Source organism: Melanerpes formicivorus, unplaced genomic scaffold (genome assembly GCF_026170545.1).
Source record: "Melanerpes formicivorus ecotype bairdi unplaced genomic scaffold, bMelFor1.0.p_v2 SCAF_10, whole genome shotgun sequence".
Lineage (NCBI taxonomy): Eukaryota > Metazoa > Chordata > Aves > Piciformes > Picidae > Melanerpes > Melanerpes formicivorus.
The window spans coordinates 14,783,463-14,808,737 of NW_027142362.1; the positions used below are offsets into that span (position 1 = coordinate 14,783,463).

General features: G+C 48.2%; 1 protein-coding gene across 1 annotated transcript; it reads right to left on the bottom strand.

Annotated features, from left to right (window-relative positions):
• Positions 1 to 365: 365 nt before the first annotated feature.
• ONECUT1 (one cut homeobox 1) lies at positions 366 to 24,935 on the bottom strand. The gene is made up of 2 exons (XM_068143865.1): positions 23,517 to 24,935; positions 366 to 8,384 (listed from the first exon to the last, which is right to left on the bottom strand). Exons 1-2 carry the CDS (start codon positions 24,595 to 24,597, stop codon positions 8,092 to 8,094), a joined length of 1,374 nt encoding a protein of 457 aa, XP_067999966.1. The 5' UTR covers positions 24,598 to 24,935; the 3' UTR covers positions 366 to 8,091.
• Between the last annotated feature and the right edge of the window lie 340 nt (positions 24,936 to 25,275).

The following is a 25,275-nucleotide window of genomic DNA, read 5'->3' on the forward strand; positions in this document are numbered from 1 at the left end:
AAACACCTCTGTGAATTAGTTTGGTGACATCCATACCCTTAGACGATATAAAGGAAACCAAGATTATTTGCCTCACTTATTTTCTTAATGTTTTTTCCCCTCAATTAGAGAAATGCATCTGGAAAAAGAGCCGTACTGGCCTTTGAGATGCTCAGCACTCGCCTCTCCTGAGTCCACCCTGCTGGGCACCGTGGTGGGAGCTGAGACAGGGAACCCAGGATGCTGACGACCAAGGCGCCATTTCACGTCCCGTCCCCACCCCACAGATGTCCCTCCCGTGACAGCCAAACCCTGCCCTGCTCCCCTGGGCTCAGCCTGGTGCCTTGTGTCTGCACATGGGGAGACAAAAGAAAGCAAGAAATATCTAAATTTAAAGTGCTGGAAAATCCAACCTTTTATTTACTACATTTTTGTGACTACATAAACGCTGAAACATTGTAACGCTGAAACATTGTAACACTGAAAAGCATGATGACATCATCACTTGCCTTTTTTTTTCTTTTTGCCTTTTTTATGCTTTTTCTATTTTTTTCTCTCTTTTTTTTTTTTCCCCTCTTCTTTTTTTTTTTGCTTTTTTTTTTTTTGCTTAGCAAACACAGCAGATGATATTGCACGGCATAAAGTGAGAACAGTAGCAAAGCTTAAATAAAGTAACGTAAGGAAACCGTAACGCAGTACAGGAGATACTCATAACCAAACCAGAGTAATGCCTAGCGCATTACACTTGCTGCTACACACAAAAATACAGAAGAAGAAGCGCTTGACTAAGAGAGAGATTGAGGAAATATCAGCAATCAACTGCAATTAGGTACAATAATCACTTAGTCTGAAATGCAGATGCGACGCATAAACTACTACTGCTTCCTAATGGGCAAACTAAAAATGACAGCAAAGTTGTCTTTTATAAAAATCTTCACTTTGTTTCGTGGTTTTTTTTTTTTCCCTCCTTTTATTTTTTTCCCTTTTTTTTTTTTTTTTTGGTTTTTGGTTTTGTTTTGTTTTGTTTCATTGCTCTGGAAGAACTCCCTCTTGCTCTTGGAAGATTTCCTACCTCTACGGACCCGGGACTGGTGATTGTCTCTGTGCCCTTGCTGTGTTAGCGGTGGCTGGAGCTGGGGGGCAGAATGGGGCCAGGGGGACTGGGGGTCCTGGGGGTCCCAGGCTCCATCTCAGCTGGGACAGGACTGCAGGCAGGGGGCTATGAAGACAACTACCAAAGCAAGTAAAACAGAATGCTTTAACATCTATTTTTATTTAATACTGTCACTTGGTTCAGACTGCAAAACTAAGGTGGTTCCACAGTGAGGATGCAATAAATGCAGAACAGACTGTGAAAAATCAAACTATTGGAACAGGAAAAGAAACCGTGTCTCATGTCTCCCTAAGCACAGCTCTGTCCAGTGCTCAATGGCTCATGTGGATTCATAGACTAACACCTTGTCTCCCCCCTCCATGTGAAGTGTAACTCATTGCATGGCATTAGTTTATGTACTAAAAGCAGACACTTAGCCAATGCTTACCAACAGACCATTTAATGATCCTGCATTTCAGAGCATCTTTATTGCCCCATTTCAATACTTGAAGTATAAAAATGTACCTAGAAAGTGTAACTTCTGACCAAAAAACTCAAACCTTGCCCTTGTCCATCCTTCCCTCCCTCCACCCTTCCACTATCCCCCCAAAGGAAACCAAGGTACACTTGGAGCTCAGCTACTGTGCAGGGAAAGGAAATATTTACAGCCATCACAAACCATGTCAGTACACAACATTTACTTGAAACAGAATCTAGTTGTTATGCAAAATAAAACACAGGTGAGTGGCATCCTATTTTCTGTGCCATGATGCCATCATCAGCTTTGCAGAATTGTCATTACTCTTAGGTTTTTTTGCTTTACAACTCAAAACTTTTTTGTCCCTAGAGCTGTGGAAGAGGCCAGGGGCAGGTGCAGCACCCAATCCCCTTGCGGGGATGCTGTGGAGATCCCTGCCCACTGCGGGCCCTGACTGGAGAGCAGGTGACACAGAGGTGGCCCACAAGTCACCATTGCCTTTACCACTCTCCAAGCCAGGCTGGCTGAAACTGTCCCACTGCCACTGCCCCTCCATCGTCCCTGGCACGTCTCGGGGAGGAGAACCTCCCGGCAAAGGCCTTTCCATGAGCAAGGTTCTCAAATTCAAGTCAGCTTTTCTCCCAAGGCTTACGCCCGCTACTTGCGCTACCCGTGCGAATGGCGAAGGAAAACAAAAACTCAGCAAAGTCTCTCACAAATGCCAGTGCTTTTAAACATTAAACAACTTTTAAATTCTTTGGATGTGTGGGTCTTACCCACAAAGCAACCTCTCTAGAAAAAGACAAATAAATTAAAGGAAAAACACACTAATAATGCCTTTCTGCTTCCTAAGTGACAAAAGTACTACCTTGAAACACTCATTTTGGCATGTACAAGTTGGGGGGAAGGGAGGCCCGGGGGATAACCTGGCAGTGTTTGTAACACGGGTGGAAGTGCATGCCAAGACAAGGCTGAAGATACACCCTGCAGTCAAGAGAAGCACTCTCCTTCAGTTCATCTCAGCATCAAGAATGAAAAGATTGTAACATAAAGCTTTGGCCATTTTTGAATCTACTATATACAATTTTTTTTTTTCTCCTTTTAAACTACATAGTCATAAATTAAAGCAGTGATTAAATAAGCGTATACAAAATGTAATTAAATTAAAAATCACAGCACATCATAGAGAGAAAATAGGAACCATTTATCACAGCAGAGAATAGGTTTTTTTTTTTCTTTTACCCTGTGAAAAGAACATCGACTAGCAAACACAAAGCATCCTATTTGCAACAAAAGAAATCAAAGCCATGTTTCCCTTTCTTTCATTCATTGCGATCTTTACCCACTTTGAAACACTTCCAGGAATAAGATCTTCCTTGAGTACAACAGAGAAGTTCTGCCAACAAAAAAAATTGTAGAAAGGAAAAAAGAAGAAAAGAAGAAACCCAAACCAAACAATATAAAAGGAATATACAAACAAAACAACCCCTACAAAATAAATAATAATTATAAAGCTTTTTTTTAAGTAACCTTAACAATTATCAAACTAGTAAGTTCTGCCTTATCACATAGACTCTCTATACAACATAACCCTAAAGATTTATTACTATGAGGTATTTGGAGGAATTGGTAAAAGCGATGCACGGCCTGTCTGGGCTGAGGGACTCAAGCTGCTCTGGGGGAAAGAAGAGGGAACCTTTGGTTTGTCAGCAAGAAAGTGGAAAAAAACATTTTCCTTTGGTATCAAAGAAAGTTTCATTGCATGGTTGCACGGCAAAAAGCACCACGGTGAAGAATTATTCCTTTTTTCATTAGTGGCCTTTCTAACAGGCTGAGGTATTCAAAGAGTATAAGGTGAGAGATAAAGAGGTCAACAGCGGTTTAACACTTTGGTTCAAGCAAGGCACTCGTCCTATGAGTTTACAAAATTTGCAACATGTTTGCCTAGAGCTTTATTATTATTGTTATCCTTACCATCGTAGTAGTAGCAGTTGTAGCAAGAGAAGTACTTGTAAGGTTATTAGCATTACCATTAAGAATGAAGACTAGGTTACACACTGAGTGAAGGTGAGGAAGAGGGGGAGAGGGGGGCGAGGGGTGGGGGTAAGGAGGAGGATGAGTTCCCTTTCCAGACTGAGGCCGTGCATGAAAAATCTTTGGTATTCTTTGGTATCATCAATGTGATTAAAATCACCAATGGAAATCGAGTGAGGTAGCGTCTTTGGTTCACACTATAAATAGTAGATTTTTTTACACACTTTTTTTTTTTAAATTTTTTTTTTTTTTTTTTTTTAACACGTGGAAGTAGCTATTCCTTACCTTTTGCTTCTTTGTCTTTAGCAAATAGTTACCAAATGTATTGTAAAGCTAACCACACCACAATAATAAACCAGGAGGCTAAGCAAAGTCTCAAAATTTAGCCCCTGGGCCTTTGAATGCACCCAAACACAGCAAGATAGAAAAGGGTAAGTGCTTTCTCTTTGTTTGCTAAATGCATAGTTTTCATCCTTATGTACAAAGGAGGAGGAAGAGGAAGAGGATAGGAGGAAGAGTAGTAGAAAGAAGGACTGTTTTTCAGGGTAAAAATGTCTTGTTGACAACGCAAGTGAGGAGAGGTGTCCTAAGACTCTTTGGTATAAGCTCAGTGGTGATTCCGAGCCCCCGGGGCAGCGGCAACACCCGCTGCCTCTGCGGCCTGATCCTGAAATCCCTCTCAGGAGAAGAGCGGTGCCCACAGGCAGCCCTGGGGCTGGTCCCCAGTGCTGGGGAATTGGGTCATCCCCAGCCACTTCAGCTGCTTGGCAATTTGCTTCTGACATCGGCTGGAGCAGGAGCAAATTCTCAAGCGAAAGCCCCATTGCTGGATGGCTTGCTCTTGTGTTTGCTTTACCTGAGTAAGGAGAGGAGGCTGAGGCCCCTGGACAACAAGGTGGGGGCTAACCTAGTGCTATGGGTTGGTCTGAAGTTTTGCCTTTTTTTTTTTCCTTTTTCTTTTTTTTTTTCCCCTTTTTTTTTCCTTTTTTTTTTTTTTCTTGTAAAGCTAACAATGCCATTTACAATGGGGCGGATGTGAACAGTTCACCTCTTGGCCAGCCTCCCCTCATGGGTCACTGCAGCCAGGTTTGGATGCAGCCTATGAGCCAGATGTGTGTTCCTAATGCCCTCTTGCCCATGGAGTCATCTTTCACTGATGCTCCCAAACTGTTTCAGGTTCTGCTCCCTCTCCTAACCCTTCCTGGCATACTTTTAGGTCCTTTTGTGGAATTTGAAATTGATTTTCCGTTTTGTCAGGAATGAAGTGAACCAAAAGACTAACACTAATAGGACAGAGACAGGCTGTCCTGTGTGGTAGTATTGAGTGCAGCAATAGGAAGAAGCTTCCCTTAAGGACGCTCTGCTGAGGAATGGCAAGGATCTGAGCCAGGGAGCACCATGTCACCTGTCCACGCTTCAGTCGGTGCAGCTGGGCAGTCTGCTCAGAGGTAAAACAGCTTTACAGGTAGAATGAGCAGTTCCATAGTTATTTGCTTCATGTTTTGAAAAGAATTAAAGAAAACTGTGTTCTTTGCCTGTTTGAGAGTATGAGGTGCATATTGCTCATGGGAAGAGTGGTTTTGTTCCTAATGGCTTATAAAAACCCAAAAGATTTATATATACTTAAACAGACGTGTTCAAAACAAACCAAACCAAACCCCAAACAACCCAAAACACTCAAAATCCATAACTTGTGCATCAGTTTTAGTGTGTGTGGATATATGTGTGCACATGTACAAGCACACACCCCATAAAGACGTGTGTGCAGACCTATTCAGGGGCTTGCATGTGTGTCTATCAGAGATCCTGACATTGCATATTGGGTGCAAATTTAATGCTGGTATGAAAGTTCTCTTTGGTTTCAGCAAGTAGTCTCTAAAGACAATACAATGGAAATACTAAAAAAATGTGGCAATGTACTTTGAATTTCCCTGCATTCTTAAATTCTCAAGTTTTAAATAAATAAGGCTTTACTTTCTAAACTATAGGTACATTACAAAGCAGTGTTTTGCTGGAAAAAAAACTCAAATGTTAGTTATCACTGTCCTTTATTAACCTTACCCTAATGAAACTGCATTCATAAGATACTTTATATGTCAGCTTATTAATGTTTCCATGTCAATTATGTCTCTGTGAGAATGGAACAATTTAAAAGAAAGCCTGCTAAAATTTAAGGTAAGCTAGAGACTCAAAAACTCACAGATTGGATTATGTCTTCACAGACAATTGCTTTGTCAGTCTTAAGAGTTTAACATATGCAAATGTGGAGAAATATTCAGTGCCAAAAATCTTGGGTTTATTTCACTTTATTTTAATAAGGAGATATTTCAGCTGTAGCCTAAACACTTAACTGGAAATTAACTGTATACCCTGAACCTTGACTAGACCCTGTCCTCTTGGGAAATAACTGGTGCTACACAGTCACTTAACTTTGGTGTGGACAATATTTTCAGTGGGCTTTGTCCCAGAACCCAGTATTGGCTATTGTTGATGGTGGCTGGATTCTAGTTTACCTTGAATTTTCTTTTACCTTTTTCCTTTTTTTTTTTTTTTATTAAAGGGTATAAGAAAGATTATTTGGTTTTAATCCTTGTGTTGGACCTACACCTGCATATTTGGTTACTCTGGAATTTAACATACTTAGCAGAATTACTACAGCAATTTGAAACACCAGTTAGAAATCTAACAGGCACACGTATTGGTTTTAAAGTCTATTTTTTCCCTTATGCTAAAATTTAATATGCAGATTTTTCACACTTTTCTGTTTAATTTTATCAGAGTAGGAATGGGATGATTTCTCTTCTATGGGTCTGTTAGCAACAAAGCATTTAAAGCTTTTTAGTTACAAACTTTAAGCTACTTCATGCATTATCCTGATTAATAGATCAGCAAGAAAGAATGCATGGGACAAAAGCTGAGCCTGCTACACACAGATATGATGCCACAAAACACTGGGCTGTAATGGTGTCATGAGAATTTTGCTGTTGATTTCAGAGGCACCACAATCTGGCCTTCCAGAAGCACTACCAGAGCTCCTCTTGGAGCTCTTCCCACTGATGTTAACTGATGTTGTACCACTGCTTTCAATAGGAAAAGACCACAAGCCTTCAAAGCTATTGCTATTCCTTTGCCTAGTCAATAGGTAAAAAAAAAAAAAAGCTTACCAATGTCAATGAGTATTGATCAGATGCTGAGCCCTGTGGTTTTACATCTCGTAGCTGCTTCCATTTTTGCATACAAAACGCCTCAGGTCCTCTGTTTGCAGGCTAGGTGGCAGAGCTGAGCTGCATTTACACAGAGCACACGGTTTGCACACAGGGCGGCTCAACGGCTCCCAGCAGCATCAGCCTGGGAGGGTGTAAGGAGGGGACGCCCTCAGGATCGCTACGGCGCAATCCCACGCTTGGCTCGCGTTGAAGCCAGTGACAAAAGGGCTCACTGACTTCAACGGAAGCAGCACCCCAGTACCTGCGTGCTGACAGGCTGTGATCTCCTCAGATGACATTCTTTCTTGCCAATCGTGGAAAGAAACAATACGTGGTTCTACTAATTGCAAATAACAGTCTTGATTACAAGTTTTATGTGTTATACAGTTAGATTAGTTTATACCTATAACTCTACATAGTATTTTGTGTAAAAATAGCTTTGGAATATTAAAATCATTGCAATAAAATACCTGCAATATAATTATTAAATGTGTTCTTTGGTAGCTAGTTGATTTTTTTTTTTTTTTTAAATGGATGGAATAGTTTTCCTTTTTTTTTTTTTTTTTCTTTTTCTTTTTTTTTTTTTTAAATCTGAACATTCCTTAACAAACAAAGAGAATGCACTGGTTTAGGTACCATTCAAAATTTCTTTGCCTATTTTGAACTTGTTTCCAGGCGTTGCACCGGTTAAGTTCAAACCATGAAACAGCAAAAAATCACACTACCGTTCCAATGAATTCAGACGACTCCACGCTTTGTCGGTCGTGCCATGGCACAACACTCTCTGAAGACCAGCCCTGACTAAGTCCCTAACCACTGGCGTGTACGCAGTACAGATACACTATACACCTTCACGGCAGTTGCTGTGGAAATGAAGAGCCGTATCTGAAGAGATGTCCATTCAATGACAAGAAATCACTATGCTCCAAACCACTAGACAGCCAAGTACGGTGAAGATGATCATGGGTGAAGGTGCTTGACCAGTGGTCTGTTTCTCTTCTCTTTGCATTCCGTTTCGTTCCCTCCATTTTTCTTTCTTCTCCCTCTATTTTTTTTTGCAAGTCGTCGCCCTACTAAAGTGTGTGTCTTAGAACAAAGTCATAATGCAGGTGAAATAAGTCTTTGGTTTCTTTGGACTTATAAATAACTTCTTTTTTTTTCTTTTTCTTTTTTTTTTTTTTTTTTTTCCCAAATAGTTCTAAGTATAAACCTGCTATGTTGAGGTCCTGGTCTGTCTTTATTTATTATTATTTCATTTTTTTTAAAGCTTTTCCACCGAGGTTTAGTTCGTGGTTATTCCTTCATGCTTTGGTACAAGTGCTTGATGAAGAAGATGAGTTGCCTGAATTGGAGCTGCCCTCGTCTTGCCACTTATCCAGACTCCTCCTCCGTGCATTCATGAAAAAGTTGCTGACGGTGCTCAGCTCCAACCCGAGCTGCTGGGAAATGGTGATTTGTAATTCTTTGGACGGACGCTTATTTTCCTTGAATATTGCATGTAGAGTTCGACGCTGGACATCTGTGAAGACCAACCGAGGCTTTTTGGGTGTATTCCCTCTATCCTTCCCATGCTCTTGTTCTTTCCTCTTGCACGCTGCAAGAAAGGAGAGGATAGTTAGAAAGAGCTGGCAGAGGAATGCATGGGCATGCAGTGTAGGAAAAGATGACCATTGGTGACAGCTTCCAAATGTGGAGAGGATGTATAGCAATTAATTTTCTAACTTATTATAAGCTATAAAATACATAAGGAAGAGAAGTTAGAAAATACTTCTGTTATAGCAAAAGCTATTATTGAGAGCTTACATTTTGATAACACACATTAGTGCTGAGAATCTGTGTAAAATCCATATGGGGCAGACTGGAAATTCACTGAGCCTTACAGTCAACCTTACCCACTTTTTATTACCTTTACCAGGTATTGTCAGTCCAGTCTGTAATTTTTTTTACTGGCTGAGAGATGAGGAACTTGGGAAAACCAAGGTGATACTACAGTCTTACAGGACAGATGATTATGTATTCTGAACAAAATAAACCACATTTTGACATGAAGAACAATGGTATAGTAAATCTTCCTTCTAGAACTTTGTCTTATTTCATTTATCATCCTTTTTTTTTCCCCTTTCAGAGCATTATTTTGCTCTACATGATTACAGGGCACTTTCAATTTGAAATGTGCCTTGCAGATCACCTTCCAGGCAGGCTCCAACAGGATGGGAGGGCAAATCCCAGATACCTCCTGCCAGCCTTAAACTGTCTGCCAGCTCATCTTGTTAGGAAAAAGCTTTCTTTGAGAGGCCAGATTTCTCTGCCTCACAGTCAAAAGAGTCTGAAGTTGTCTGTCACCCTTTTTTTTCCCCCTCTGACAATGTGCTTTAACACTGATTTGGAGATGCATTTCTAAAGGTAATATGGGTGTTTGTGCTTGTCTAGTCCTGATTTCTGTGGTGATCAGTGCTGATTATATGAAGAGTTTTGTGCTGTCTCCACCTATTCTATGGTTATCTAAATGAAAACAGCAAATTAGTTTACAAAGGTCTTCCTACCTCTTTTACTGCTACTGAGAGCCAGCCTTGACATGAGAGTTTAACTGCTTGAGGAAGGTATAAGAATAGTCATCCACCTTTTGTACCTGAGAGATAGCAACTGCACAGATCAGAGAGCAAGATTCAAGAGATGCAAAGGCGCCTTCTGCTGACCCAGGAAGGCAGGGACCGAGACACTAGTATCTCAACCCCTTCTGAGGAGAAGCTTTTGAAGAGCTACCTAACAATATATATTCCAGCTACACATTCTTTCAGAAGCAATGACACATCAATCAAATGGACTAGGATGCCAAACTCCTATCTTCTACCGTTATTTTTATCTGAAAACCTTTGAAGAGCGCTTTGAAGTTACATTCTGACCTCTAAAACACTGGAACTTCTGGGCAGAAAAAGAGGTTTGCACACACAAGTGAGCCCCCATTGGACTCAAGCTGCTGAATTCACTGTGGGAATCAGTGCCTACTGAAATAATTCCACATCCCCACTGAAAGTTAACACTGATAAGAGTTAAAAATATTTTTGCGAGAATAGTGTATTATTTATTGGCAAATGCTAGAAATGAGGAGTAAAGAATTTATCAACAGCATCTCAACTCTCTATACATGTCTAGCTATTTGATGGTCCTGTGAAAGAAGCTGCAGCTCAGTTCCGTAACTACCTCAGCCTCCAGCTCTGACTCTGACCCTTCTGTTTGTGGGCTCACGCAGAGAAGGACATGAAGCAAACTCAGGTAATGTTTGTCATGTCCAGTGCTTCATTTCTGCTCACACAGCTTTACATTTCCTTTTTCAAATAGTTCTAAGTATAAACCTGCTATGTTGACTACACAAATTCCAGCTTTCACCTAGACACTGTCCAGATCATCGTTTGTCACAAGACCCTAACTACACAAATAGAAGAGTGGTCTGAGTCAACACCATATGATGCTTCCACGGGAATCATCATATCACAAATCACAGTCACAGCAGAGAAGCAAAGCTATTGCAATTAGCAGTGTTAAATCTCTAGGGTTTCAATCACAAACTAATAATGTTTGTGAACAATTAATAGTAGTAATGAAACAATGAGTTCTCTGAAATCAAAGAGAATAACAAAAAACCCCACTAACTATATATTATGAAACTAATTTGCTTAATATGTCCTCCTGAGCCTGTGCTCATTTCCTGAAATGTAATACTTCTGAATAATTATTTCCTTAGAAGATATCCCAAAAGTTACAACATATCTTGCTTCTCAACTTCAGTTGTACAAGAGACCTCATAATTACTGCTGGTAACATCACAGAGGTAAGAAAAAAGTGCTCATTGCTGGGCAGAATAAAATATATCTCATCCAATCTATGATACAAATAACCCAGTTTTAGTCTTTTGCAAATAAAACTTCATTTCAGCCAAGCCCATCAGAAAGTGAGTGTTGAGATTCCCATGGTGGTTCCTGGAGAAGCTGGGAGCCATCCCTTCCTCCTCCAGACCAGTGTGGACCTTGTATTTTAACAAACTGTCATGCAGAACTGTTGGTTTCCTAGGGCTTGATCCATACTCACAGGGAGCAGGTGAAGATAAGCTCTAGTTTAGCCTGTGTAGTAAGACAGTTCTTGTCCTCACATTTCAGCTGGAGTTCTTCTACTTTAAATTAAGAACTAATGATGTGTTAGTTCAGGGACTGAGATATTGACTCAGTTGCAATTTGGGACCTTATCTGAAACACAACACATTCAGTCCTTGCTGGCCACTGCACAGCCCCAACTGCTGAAACCAAAGCAGGCAGTGCTCCTGGCAGAGCAGCCCAGTTTGGACTCTGAGTCCCCCTGTACCCCCAGCATCTACTAAGCAGCACACTGGGTCTGTCTCTGCCCAGCACTGCTTCCAGAGATGTTTTTCACCTGGGGGAGGCTGGAAATACCTTCAAAATCTGCATTGTTTTCAGGCAGTGCAAAAGTTGTTTCCTTTTCAGCTCTCCTCCTGTTAGTATTTGCCAGAGCTAGATCAAAGGGGAAAATTTCCCAATATGTTTAATTATTCAAAGAGCCCTTGCAGAGAGTCCTGCCAGGCCTGGAGTTGTGAGCATCAAGAGTGGATATCACCTCTCATCTTCTGCTTTGTCTAGAGTCAGGAATATTAATAGCACTTAAAAATAAATAATGGCGATACTGAAAAACCGTAATAGGGTTTCCTTAAGATCATTTTCCCTGCACTGGAGCAAATCAATTTTAATAATAAATTGTAGCTTCCACCTTGCCAGAGAACAAATGTACACCATGGGATAATATCTGCTCCAGCATGAGAGTCTGCCCAGAGCAGGCAGAGAGACCAGTCAGCTCACACTACCAGGGCTGAGAAATTGGGGCCAACCAGATCAGTGACAGCAGTCTGCGCTCAACCCAGGTGATGCTCAGATGAAGTACTACACCTGCTTGGGCAGGTCCTTCTCTAATGCTGGTAAGGATATCCTCTGAAATCAGAGTCTTCAGAAACACCAAATAAAATGTTTTTTGGGGGAAAACACCAGAGCCTCTCTTCAAAACTGTTTATCACACACCTTCAATCTGGATTTTATTTTACACAGCAGAAGGCAGTAAAAGTAGTTGCATTGACGTCCCTCCTGCTCCTGCCCAGAAGCACTGTGAGAGGACCCTCTCCCAAAGCACAGAAGCTGAATTCAGGTGCTCTGTGGGGTGCTGTGCTCCCCAGATGCACACACACTGTCCTTGCTGCCCTCACTCCCTGCTGCAGGCAGCTGGGCTCTTTTGTCTCTGGGCTGCCCCAGCTGAGTGATGCTCCTGGTGATGCCTTTTGAAAAAGCCTTAAGAAAGTCCAGTTAAGAAAAGAGCAAAACAGAGGATAAAGAAAGAGCAACACATGTGCAGATATGACAATACAAGATTATCAGCACCAGAAGGAGCCTTATAAATCCACAGCTGAACTCTGGCCTCTTCTAGTCACTTCCATCTTCCTCTGCCCTGAACAACAGATATTTTTGACACTTGCAATTCTCCTGATACAGTCCATCAATCTATTTTTGTTTCCATTTGTTCCTTCTAAGCTGCCCAAGGGATTTGGCCAAGCTCACTTGCCAAACCGTGTAAGGTCTGAATGTCTCATTGAGGCTCTGTTGCCTGTGCATGGCATGGAACCGAGGCCTCACTGCCGCAGCTCCACCATCTGTTGCTGCTCTTCTGCTGTGCCTGGCTGGCCCTGGCTCTGTGCAGCACAGTAGGATCAGTCCTGCTCTGCTGGGAGTGCCAGCAGGATCGTGTCCCCTATGGAAACACACTAATTACATCTCTATGTTGAGATAGTGAAGAGGGTATTTTGCCCACCTGTGATGTGAACCACACTCTTCTGTCAGTTTGAAAGTCAAGATTACAATAAGCTCAGGTGTTAACCCTGGTGCTTGATTTAGTCTTTCATCCCTAGAGGGTGGATTTCTTCTTAAAATCTAAAGAAAGAAACCATGATTACCATAAATCAATGTTCAGGAGCACTTGGTGAATACACATGTGCCTAGCTGTATCTGTCAAATGTGACTTTTCCTTTCCAAAAACCAGAACCAAAGAATGAAACCAGTAAAACTCTGAATAATTTTGTTTTCTGCTGGATTGTTTGGAGCACACAATAAAATACCACCACAAGTTCTGCTGACTGCTTTTTAGAAAAATTAGCAACAGAGCAGGGGGAGCAACAAAGGAAAACCCCATCTGGCAAATCCCATGCCAAGCCCATGGCTAGCTGAAAAGGCAGAGGACCACTGTCACCATCATTGCTCATCTAGTGGCCCAATACATCGTCATCACTGAGTGCACATTCTGTAACATAGGACAGAAAAGCGGCAGATGCTGAAGAAGATGGATTTAGGGGGCTTCAGACTCTAATTTAGCATTGAGAGAGCTGTGCTCTTACATGCATGCTGACAGGCTGTGGCAGGGGCCAGGCTCTCCAAAAGGTCACACTGATCACCAGCTGCCCACAGCAGTGCTCATAGCTCCAGGACAGGCACACACAACGGCCACAACTGCGTTTTTGACCATACAAAGTATCTAGAAGCCACACAGGACAGCAAGACAAGAGCATGCCTGTCCAAGTGCACTGCCACAGCATAGCGCTACAGCTCTTCTGGGAAGCATACAGTCCCACCAGTGCCTTGATGTGAGTCTCCTCACACCATGGAGGGGGAAGCCACAGTGGAATTCCACTTACAGTGAGCCTTTTCTTCTGTTTATAAACAGGTCAGGTCCAAAACAAGGAGACACACAACAATGTCTTCAGCCATGCTAAATTCAGGGACTGGCAGACATGGGGAACAGACCATGTGCTGGCCACCAGCAATGGGATGGGAGCCTTTCACCCTGAGGTGACAGGTCATGTGTCCAGCTCTGGCTCAGGTCACTGCTGACCACAAGCCATTATTACTTGATGTCCATAGAGTGCCCTAAACTAGATGAGGCAGCAGTCTTGGTTCAGCTCCCCATGAGCAGATTCACACCACACTAATTTCCATCACACTTGACAAATTATTTGACACCAATTAGCACTGTGGCTGGAAGGTTGAGCCTGATGCTACAGACAGAAGCAGTCTGTAGGAACAGATTTTATTGCTGAAATATTCATTTTGGGGAACATAGAGAACTGATGATCTCTTGTGACTATGGGATCAGCTCTGTCTTGCCTGAGGAGGCACCTTCTGGTTGCTCCACAGCACAAGGTAAACTCAACACTGAGGTCTGGGGTCATCACTACCACCCTCATCCTTACTGATTGTGAGCAGTGTATTTTCTAAAGACAGATAAGAGGGAAAAAAAGAAAGCAAAAACCAAAACAAACTGCTTTATTCTTCTCTCAAAGACTTAAGTGTGAAATTCCCAGAAAGCAATGGAGAGTTAACTAGCCAACAGCTTTGCTGTTGTTTCTTGTGAGTGGGAAAACCCCAAAAAATGATGCTGCCCAGCTCAAAGAAGTGCTGACAAAAGCCCTATGTCTCCCAGTATGACATGGCAGAGGCAAAGAGGTATATTTTAGACTGATTGAGGCAGTTCTCAACAGTTTTGTGACAATTACCTTCTCCCCCTCCTCTTGCAAAGCCTAGTATTCTAGTGATCTAAACTTCCTTGTGCACAGAACCTGTCTTATATGTATTTTCTAATCTCTACTGTGTCTAGTCTATAAAGGCTGAGAACCACCTCAGCTAGGGCTTGAACTGCACTCAGTAAGACCCTGGGAATCTCTTTCTGATGCATCTGCTTCGAGTTTGGAAACATCACAAAATATCCAATAACATTTTAAGAGAATGAAAACACTTCACTGGTACAAACTCGAAAATGTACTTGAGGATATTATTCTGAAGGAGGCTCTACCCTAGAGTGGAAAATGGAGCAGGATTTCCATAGAATGTTCAAATTGCTTAAGAACTTTGGGCATCAGAGATTGTCCTAATCACATGGGCTACAATGACTCAATGGAAACAAGTAGCCAAAAGTTTATGGTAGATTCATGGTGATGATAATATATAACAAAGTGAGATGAGATCCATCCTTATCATGTTCATGTGAACAACACCTCTGGAACATGCAGAGACACACAGATGACAGCTCTTTCCTAATTATCAAAATCTTTGTATTTAGGGGAATATGAGACCCAGATAAGGGGACTGTAAGGCACATACTACCCATGGGCAGACTTCACCACATTAACTAAAAATAAGCACATCTGTTTGGCATGGAATGTTTGGCATTCACTTTGATATTTGGTGATCCCCTGCACTGCTCCATCCTGCCCTGAGGCCTTTGAAGGTGCCTGGCAGATGAAATACCTCTAGAGAAGTGCTGCATGAGTCAGACCTCCTGTGTGTCAGGGCAGCTCTTAGCCTTGTGCTCCCATTGTATCGGGTAGAAGACAACACTGATGCTGCAAAAAGCATTCTCAAAAGCTTCAGCGCATCATAGGATAAAGCCATTCACATGTGAAGGATGAACACCTACATGGGTGACACAGTTTTACTCCCCAAACTTTTCTCTTTCAGATGAGGAAAGTAGAAACTACCCTGAAATATCTGAACCCACAACAAATTTCTTCTTATTACTCCCAGCATCATTCAGTGTTCTGTGCTTGTCTCTCTAGTGACTTGTATTTACACTTCCTTGGAGTACGGGTGTACCCATCCCTTGGGAGGTCACTTGATCTATTTCTCTGCCATCAGGCCCAGGCAATATTCCTCTTTTCTTGTTTCATAGGGTGTTTAGGGACATGGTCTATCAGTTATGTACAGCAAGATGTTTGGATATAATTTGGCTTGATGACCTTAAGGTATTTTCCAACCAGGCAATTCTATGATTCTATAACAAGTAAAGAGGTAAAAATGGATTTGTATACCAGAAACTCACAGAATGACATTAGCCTGCCACTAAATAGATCGCAGATGACACTGGATGGTAAAGATCTCATTCCTGTGTACTGTGTTAAAATGAGTGACCCTAATTTGCTACCTCTGAATAATAAAGTGGGTGTGGGTATGGCTAAGGAGTGCTGACTCAACAGTTTGGGATTCTGGGATTTACAGAAATGCACGGTGTTGATGGACCTGTAACCACCTGAGTGAGCTGACATCACCATTACAGAGTATGTTGCTAAGTGGATCAATCAGGGGAAAGCACCTGATTTTCCCGTGATATCATTTAAAGTACACGTTAAATTTCTTTAGGTAGGTCTTTAGTTAACCATATTACCATGACAAATATTTCTTTGTCTAGCATAAGTAATTAGAATTTAATCACTTTAACTGCATCTTAATTACCTCAAATGAATTGAAAGGGCATTTAATAGCAAAGATTAAATTGCCTTAATGAACGATTTTTGAGACCACATCAATATTTTAATCGCGTTAGCTCTTTCCGCCCTCCCCCCCCACCCCGGTTCCCGCCGTAGAGGAGCAGGCAGCTCCCGGCCCCTGGGTGGCGCCCGCCCCTAGCAGCTCCCGTTCCGCGGTCGTGTGCTGGGGCAAAGCGCTCCGCACCATACCGCTGCCCAGCAAGGGGGGTAAAGCGCTTCGCACTGTTACGCACGGCTCCACGCCGCTCCATACTGCACTGCTCCGCACCCGCGCTGCCTCACGCCACCCAGAGAGCGCCGCCCGCCCCGCTTTGTACCGCATCGTTCCGCTCCACATCTCATTGCTCTGCATCCACACCACTCCGCACCGTCCAACGGGGAGCGCCGCATGCACTCCCGCCGCTCCGCGCTGCCCGCTTCGCGTCGCGCTTCTCCGCCTGTTCCACACCCCACAGCCAGGCAACGCCGCCTCTACCTGTCCGCTTTTCTCGCCGCTCCTCAGCCTGCTGCGCGCTGCCCCGCCCTGCACCGTCCCGCCCCGCGCTCCCGGGAGCAGCTGCAGCACCGACAGCCCCGCCCCGATCACACCCACGCGGCTTTCCCGGACATAGGCGGCTGCAGAACTGCACTGGTCCCATCAGCCCGCTGCCACCTGTATTGAGCAGCGCGGTGGAACATATCCTCTCGCGTGGAATTGCGCAGCGCTCGGATAACGGGCCCGGCCGTAAGACGGCTCATCCCGTCTCTTGCTGTTGCCCCAGCCCGGGATTCTGCTGCAGACTCCGAAAAACGGAGTTTCTGAGTTGTGGATGTGACGCAATCCACTGCAAAACCTTCACTGGGACATTAAGGGTAGTCAGTTAAAAAACGTCTTGGGCTGCTTTCCTGAGAACCACCCTGTCCGTCCCCGCGCTCTCTGCTCCAATTTTTAAGCCCTCAGCCTCTTCTGACACTAAATTCCAAATAGGGACGTACGTCTCAGATGAACGAGAAACAAGAGAAACCCGTTTTGGGAGGTGGCAACTGCCCTTGCAAGGGAAGGACTGTAGACCTGTCCGCACTAATGAACCTGCACTAATTGCACCGCCTCTGGGTAACTTCTTAGCGACAGGTATGTGACAGGAAGGATTGCTGTGCCAGCATATCCATTGCCTCAGGGCAGGTTCACTTCAGCTGCTGCCCCGAAGTCGCTGAGGAAGTCGCCGTGACACTTCATACTTTTATCTGTTCGCAGTAGTAGCATTTCTAATGTTCCATCACACACATACCAGCGCCAACATTCCGCAGCCCGCAGCAGCCGGCGGTACTGCTTGCGCACCCAACAGTAATCCATTGCGTTTTAATTGCCGTTTGGGCTGTACATAAAACACTACCACTGAGATTTCCTTTCTCCCTAAAACGGGGGGGGGGGGGGGGGGGGGGGGGGGGGGGGGAGGGGGGAAGGGGGAACCCAAAAATCAAAACTGCTGTTGAGATAATAAATTGTTCCTATAAATTAATCTTTCAGTATCATAAATCTGACTTCCTCTTAAGCAAAACGACTCAAGTAAACTGCATTTCCGAAGAAAGTCAGTAAGCATCGGCCGCTTCTCTGTCAGTATGTGATTTATCCAGATAGACTGACGTTTAAAATGCGAATAATCATTTATCGATTTGATCATGGAAGTACTCGACATAAAGCCATGGTGGGTCCCGAGTTCGGTCCTCAGTAAATACTCCCCTCCATGCCTGTAGTCTTCAGGTTAAAGTCACCAGCACTTCAGCAAAGCTCCCGCGCCTAAGAGTCACCTTAGTTCTCCCTCGAAACGAACTTTTCCCTCCAGTGGAGGTTACGGGAGTCCTTCTGCCACATAGGAAAAGGCTGACTGACACAAAGCGTGAGCTTTTGTTTAGAGCCGGTACATGCAAAGACCGACACTGGCCTGTGCATCTCGATACTTTTGTTGCCCTCTAACCATGGCTCTCCTTTCCGTCTGTATAAAGGGAAATGCCTATGCGAAGGTCAGCACTCAGCTGCAGCCCCGGCAATGCCCGGGCTCCCCAGCTATAGCGGGCACAGCCCTGGCACCATGAACCCCTTTCTCCTCTCCTCCTGGGCCATCCCGACCCCTCTAGCTTGCAGGGCCCGGGGGGAGACAATGCACAGTCACGGTGCTGTGAGGAGCTCGTTTCCCCTCTGGCCACGCACCTTTACCGAAGCACCCATCCCCAAAAGAAGTCTTCTCGGGACGCGCTGCCCGGCCGAGAGCCGAGACACCTCCGATGCCACAGCCCGCCCGCGGTGAAGCACAGAGGGTGCACAGCCCGGGCCACAGCGTACCAGAGCAACCCTAATTGCAGGCTGCCGTGATGAAAAATCAATGAGCTCCCCACCGGAGCCAGCAGCCGTTAGGCGTCTTCGCAAGTCCCCATGGTCCGGCTCCGGGTGGCCTCGTCCCCAGAACGAGAGGGCTGGCTTCACTCCGACCTGCCGCGGGACTTGCTCACACGCGGGGTCGCCAGGGCCAGGTCGGTCCCGCCAGGGTCGTGCCGCGAGCGGGGCCAGCACGGCAGTAGCTGTCCGCGGTCCTGAAGCCGCGTCGTGCTGCTCCTCCAGGCTCGCCCCTGCGCCGGGGACAGCGGGTAGCAGCGGACGGCGGCAGCCCGTGCTCCGGCGCAGGGCACCTCGCCAGGATGCCACCTGTCCCGCAACGCTCACCGGAACAGCCATCGCTGCCCGATACAGGCAGTGTGCCCGCATCGGCGGGTCTGGCTCTCGCCCGTCGGCGGTCAGTAGATGGCGCAGAACCCCTGGCAACCAAGCTGCGACGTGGGGGGCGGTCGGGTGGCCCTGGCCGGTCAGAGTGGGTTAGAGACAGCGGGCCGGACCGGCAACACACTTACGGCCCGGCCTTGCGGTAACCCAGGAGAGGGCCGTGGCAGTGGCCACGGTCGGGTGCGGCCCTGCTTTGAGGTTGTTGCATCTGAACGGCAGGGACAGTAGGAGCGGGGCACAGCCCGTCCCGGAGACTCTCAGCCACGAGGGGGGTAATTAAAACAGACAACCAAACCAAACAAACAAACAAAGGAACAAACAAAGGAACAAGAAAGGGCTGAGCCTTGCTACGAGGGCGGAGGTTCTGCGGGGACTGGCGTGGGGAGGGCCTAGCGTGGTGCAAAGGAACGCCGACTCGCCGTCGCCCGGCCCTGCACCTCCTCCTCCCGCTGGGCAAACATTAACGAAGGGCAAACGCGGCTGTGTGCGAGCGGCTGCAAATCAATCCCGCCGCAAGGACACGGCCGGCAAACAACCACGGCTCCCAGTGCCCGCCCGGCTGCGCACTGAGCGCTGCGCCGGAGGCTGGATGGGGCCTGCATTCCTGTCCTCCGGTCCCACCGGACCGGAACACCGTGCCTCGGTCCCAGCCCCGGCCGGCGGCCGCGGAACGGCCGCTGTCACCGCCCGCGGTGCGCGAAGCTAGGTTCGCGGATGTCCCCGCCGTGTTCGGGCGGCCCGCGGGGAGGGGCAGGGACTTTTCCCCAGGCCCCTGCCATACTCGGGCGTCGGCGAGAAGCCCCCGGTCGATGCCCTCCGCCTCCCTGATGCAAATGCTTTTATGCAAAGTCCCCGCTGGGTAAATATTAAACAGGCCCTAATGAGGCAATCGGGGCTGAGGCGCTGCTGGGGCCGGGAGGCATCGACCTTCTCCCCGCTCACCGAGGCGGCCGGAGGGGCGAAAGGTGCAAATGGCGTTCATTAGATTTCATATTTAATGTGGAAAACACTCTGATTACTGTATCGATTTCTCTACAACTAATTTGGCGAGAATTTCTCGCCGGCTTCCCAAGGCTTCAGCTTAGCCGAGATTCACATTGGGAGGGAGAAAGAAAACGAGATGACAAACAGATGCAACTGTGAAGAACAGGAATCAGGTCGCAGGCAAATACGGAGCAGCTCTGGAGGCACAAGCCGCTCCCCCATAGACCCCCGGTATGAGTCCCACTGGCGAGCGCAGTTCCCCAAGATCCCCTCTCCCCTCGACCGGCTCCCGGCGCCCCGGGACCGGCTCGGAATGCCTGATGGGGAAGCCGCCGACAAGGGCCCCCTTTGGGATGAGCTTGCTCCGAGAGTGCAACTCGGCAAAGCAAACACCCTCCTGCAGTAGATTCAAAGTGGCCTCTGGAGGTCCCTTACACCCCCCTTGCGCACTCCCAGAATGTTTATCGCTCGGCGCTTCCCTTTCGCCCCTGGTGTAAGCCATGCGGGCACAGCCGCAAGCCGCCTCCAGGCAGATGTATTTATAATAACAAACAGCTCGAAGCTGATGATTTTTTTCCAGAACAAGATGAGATTACTTTTGACTTCTTGGTCCCCTCCTATCCCTGCTCCCTCTTCAGACGAAAATAGTCTAAAATAAATTCACCCTCAAATCCCAGCAGGCCGCAGAAAGGCTGTACATTTTCTTTGAATTGTATTTATTTTTTTCGGTGTCCCTTCACTGCCCTTCTAAATGTCAGTGGAGGCGGGGGGAGGGAAGACTAACTAACGGAGAAACGGCCAAATAGATAAATATTCAGTAGTAGAGGGGGAGAGAGGGGGGGACAGACAAAGGAAAAGAGAACAGAGAGAAGAAGGAAGATGGGATGAATAAAATGGAGGCTGGAAGAGGTCAGCTTTGCAATTAGTAGTTCTGCTTACATTTCAAGAGACAGCCCAGGAAGTGTCAAGACCTCAATCCTGCTTCCATGTAACTACCAATTTTTCCTCTATTTGTTGGAGCTTCTGTAATCTGGGAGGTAGGAATCCCCCAGGGATGGCTGGAAGGGGCAAATACTCAAGATAAAATGCTGGTCAAGACCATGAGGCCTAAAATAAGCAGGCTCAATCCCCCTCACTGCCTCCCAGGTACTGCCAGAAGGATATCAGAAAGAAAAGAAATTAAGGTGACGAGGACTCTGGTATTTATCTACCTGGTAATTCCCTAAATGCCCGGGAGTGAGTTATAATTTAGATGTGAGATTTAATTTGTGTCAGCTGGAGTAATTTATGATATTTTGAATTGATGTTCATATGTCAATATCAATCGGGGCAGAGTTTTACCACTTAGTAAGATCATCACACATTTAAAACCTGCGCAAAATAAAATCGATCCTCGATGCATTTACAGCAGATCGCCCGCAGCGTGGTGCGGGCTGCGCGGAGAGACGCTGAGGGGCGCGCAGAAAGGGGCAGGTGGGGAGCTCAGCAGGCCGCCCCCATTGGCTGGGACGCAGTGCTATGCAAATGACCACGTGCTGCGGAGCTGCCCGCGCTCGGGCGGGGCTGCACCGGGCGAAGCCACGGGCTGCGTGGGAAGAGCCCTGAGGAGGCCTGGCAGGGCCCGGCACTGCCCCACCGTTTGCATGTGACGCCGGAGTGCAGGTGGCCCTGCCCGACATTCCGCCACCCCTTCCCCTGCCTCCTCGGTCGGCGAGCCCAGTTTCAGCACAGGGAAGCCGTTTTTGTAAGGTGCCAGCTCTCGGGTGTCATCGGAAATGGAAGATGGAATAATGAGCCTTTGTCTGTCTAACGGGATTACCGGGATCCGTTTATGCGAGGGCAGCACGGAGGTGGCTGGAGGTTTGGGCGGTTTGGGGGCAGAAGCCAACAATGCGTCTGTCCAGACCCGGCAGCTATGTAGAGCGGGGCCGTCTCCCGGCAGAATTCGGCCACTCCAGGGGGAAGCTGCCACCTCCCTCCCGGCTGGGCCTGCAGCCGGCGCTGGCAGAGCTTCTCAGCCGGCAGCGCCAGGGAAGGGATGCCAACAGACTCTGAAGTGAGGGGTTGTTTCCAATATCGATCTATGCAAATGAGCGGAGATTCAGGTCGACCGATTTGTCGTAAAAATACGCTCCAAACAGAAGAAAGTTCGTCCTAGTAATCGTTAAGGGGATATTTGGAACACAAACTCCATCCTCCTGTCCGGGGTAGCACCAGCAAGACGAGGGTTTTCTTCTGGTGGGGTGGTTGTTGAAAAAGGGAAGGCGGAAAGGGCATTTTGTGAGAGCTCAGACCTTTGAAACTGACTCTGCAAGAGTAGAAGCCAAAGAGAGCAACGTCCTCCCACCGGCGTGCTCCGCAGGGCCAGCTACGGCAGGGGAGGGAGAAATTGCTACGGGCCCTTCCTTAGCACGGCTTTAGGCTTCAGAAACGAGGAGGCCGGCTGGAACCAGGCAAGGAGGAAGATAGTGGCTCAGCCGGGTTCCTGCAGGGTCGGGAAGCGGTTCCCAACCCCCAGCGTCGGGATAATCGAAAGCGCAGGACTGTTAGTGCATTTCAAAGGAGAAAGATTTGGCCCTTCCCTTATTTTTTATCTGTGAAACGGATCAGTGACCCCGTCTCCAACTTGGATTGACTGTCTCGCGTTCTCCAGGGACAAATTAATGGAGACCTATCACTTAATTAACAAACCCTCACTCACGGCGTATTAAACCCGGCCTCAGCTCTGAGAGTGCAGGCTGGCGAGTTTGGGGAGGTGGCGGAAGAGAACAGGTACCGAACGGGACTGAGACCTCCAAGCAGACAGTACCGGAGCTGCAACATGCAGAGGCACCCATGTAAAATTCAAACTCCGCGGCCTAATGATAATTAAAACCAAATGAACCCAAAATCTAACGATTTTAGCGTTTCCCAGCCACCGCTCACAGGCCGGGCTCGTAGCCTTTGTGGGAAAGCCCCAGCACACCCAGTCTAGTCCGGCGGGACGCGGAGCTCGCTCCGGCTTCGAGGCCCGCCGGGTGCTGCCATCGGAACCCACTGCCCCGGGGGGTGCCGCCACCGCCAGTACAAAGCAAACACGTTGACTCCTCTCGGAGGTGCCTTACCAGGGCTCCTCCGCACCCCGTTCATGGGCCGTACCGGGCAGTACCGGTGCGCAAAGCCCTGCGTAGGGGACCACTACTGCCCCGTAAGCCCCGATCGCTCAGACAGACGCCGGTTAAAGCATTTCCGCCTCGCCCTGCCCGCTCCGGGCAAGCCCTGCCACCGGCCGGTGAGAGTGTCGTCAGCTCCCCGTTACCGGGCGCGCTGGACACCGTCCCGCTGGCGACAGGCGAGGGTGTCGGGTGCCCCCCACCCGGAATAACGGGGAAAGACGGGGCGCCGCAGTCCTCAGCCCGAACCCCGACTCGGCTTTGTTTGGCAGCCGGGAGCGTGTCGCGGAGGAGCTGAACGGTGCCCGTGCGCGGAATTGGGAGAGGGAGCGGGGAGAGGAGAGAAGCGGAGCGGCAGAGGGCAGGCAGGGCTGCTCTTCAGGGGCAGGCAGGGGAACCAGGGCGGCCTGGACAGGCCCGGGGCCCCAGCTCCACCAGTGCCGTGCCCCGACCGCCCCGCAGCGGGCTCACCTGCCAGCCGCAGAGCAGACATCCTCTGAAACTCCGGCTCCTGGAGCCACTTCCACATCCTGCGGAAGGTCTCCCGGCCGGATTTGAGCTTGCTCCAGGGCTTAGGGTTCCTCAGCAGGTCTGAGAGAGTCCCTTGAGAGCGGCACAGCACCCTCTGGGCGAAGATAGCCTGGGGGATGCTGTATCGCTTGAGCTCGGTGGTGATCCTCTGAGCTACTTCTTTGGTATTGATTTCTTCCATTTGCCCTGAATTACTTCCACTGTTGACCTGCGAACCAGTTACAGAAGGGTTTTGCTCCCTGGCAGAGCCCAGGATCTGCCCGTGGCTCTGAGCATTCAAGTGGGCATGGGGGTGGTGTGGGATCCCGTTGATAGGCACCATGCCAGCGGATGTGGGGGTGAGGTGTTGGTCGCCATGCCTGGCTAACATGGCAGGATGGTGGGCTTCAAATCCGTTTGGGGTGAGCATTTTTTCGGCGGGCATGGTGGCACTGGGGTGAGCGTAGTGGGGCAGCCCTTGCTGGGAGTTGTGGATGCTTCCCAGGCCCGATCCAGATAACGGAGAGAGGCTTTGCCCCATGCCGGTAACATCCTTGTGGTAGGGGGTGTAGAGATTGTTCATAGACGCCAGACCCCTCTCGTCTCGCATGAGCGTGAAGCTGCCGCTCACGTTGCCCGGTATCCGCTGGTGGGGGTGATGATGATGGTGATGGTGGTGGTGGTGGTGAGGGAACTTGTCCGAGACCGTCGAGATGGGAGGTAGAGGCTGCAGAGGGGTTAATGTGGTGTAGGTGCTACTCATGCTCATGCCGGGGGGTGTCTCGCAGGCCATGGTCATGGTGGGGTGCAGGGGGCCCGTCAGCGCGTGGTCGGGCGGCCGGTGGTGGTGGTGGTAGTCGCCGCCGTCGAGGATGGACGCCATACCCATGGAGCGCGGGTGGGCTGGCAGGTGGCTGCCGCGGTGGGCCACTGCGCTCCGGTGATGGGGGCTGCCGCTCATCAGGTCAGCGGCGGCGGGCACCGGCTCATGGCTCACCCCGTGCAGATCGCCGATGTTCTCCATCGCCAGCTGAGCGTTCATCGTCGACCGTGCGGGCGGCTGGACCGCACATCTATCTGGTGGGCGGTGGGGCGTCCCGGAGCTCTTCGCGGCGGCCGCGGGTCGGCGGCGTGCGAGCTGGTGGCGGTGCTGCTGCTCCTGCCGGGCCGGTGGCTTTGCTTGTCTTTTTTTTTTCCCTTTATTTTTTTTAAAATTTATTTATTTGTTGGGTTTTTTTGTTTGTTTTGTTTTTTTTTTTCCCCGTCGGGTCGGTCCTAGGGCCCCCGCTCCCTCAGGCCGGGCTCCGCAGCCGCGGCGGGTGTGTGGCCGCGTCCCTCGCCATCTCTAGCCATGTCTCTCTCTGCACTCCGCCGTTTGGACACGGCTCCGCTGCTGCAGCGGCGCGGCCGCCGAAACAGCGCATGCGCGCCGCGCCCCCGCTGCACCGCCCCCTCCGTTTGGCCCCGCCCCGTGACGTCACACCCCCTATTAAGGAGGCGAGCCCCACGCTGTGCTGTTCAGAGTCGTTGGTGCAGTGGCGCTGCTTCGGGTTCTATTGCCCCCCGCCTCCATCCGTGCCCCGCTGGGCATAAAGGGCCACCCACTCCGCCTCCGCCTTGCGGGCGGCTCCCGGGTATGAGAGCCTCCTGCCCCACCCCTTCGGTGACTCCGCGCTTTCCGTGAGCGCGGAGCCTCCTCACCTCACGGTGAGTTTCCGGG

Excerpts from the sequence above, each read along its gene's own strand:
- ONECUT1 (XM_068143865.1), bottom strand. The coding sequence starts at position 24,597 with ATGAACGCTCAGCTGGCGATGGAGAACATCGGCGATCTGCACGGGGTG. Across the intron at positions 8,385-23,516 it reads GTCTGCTCTGCGGCTGGCAG|CGTGCAAGAGGAAAGAACAA; the intron begins GTGAGCCCGCTG and ends CCTTTCTTGCAG.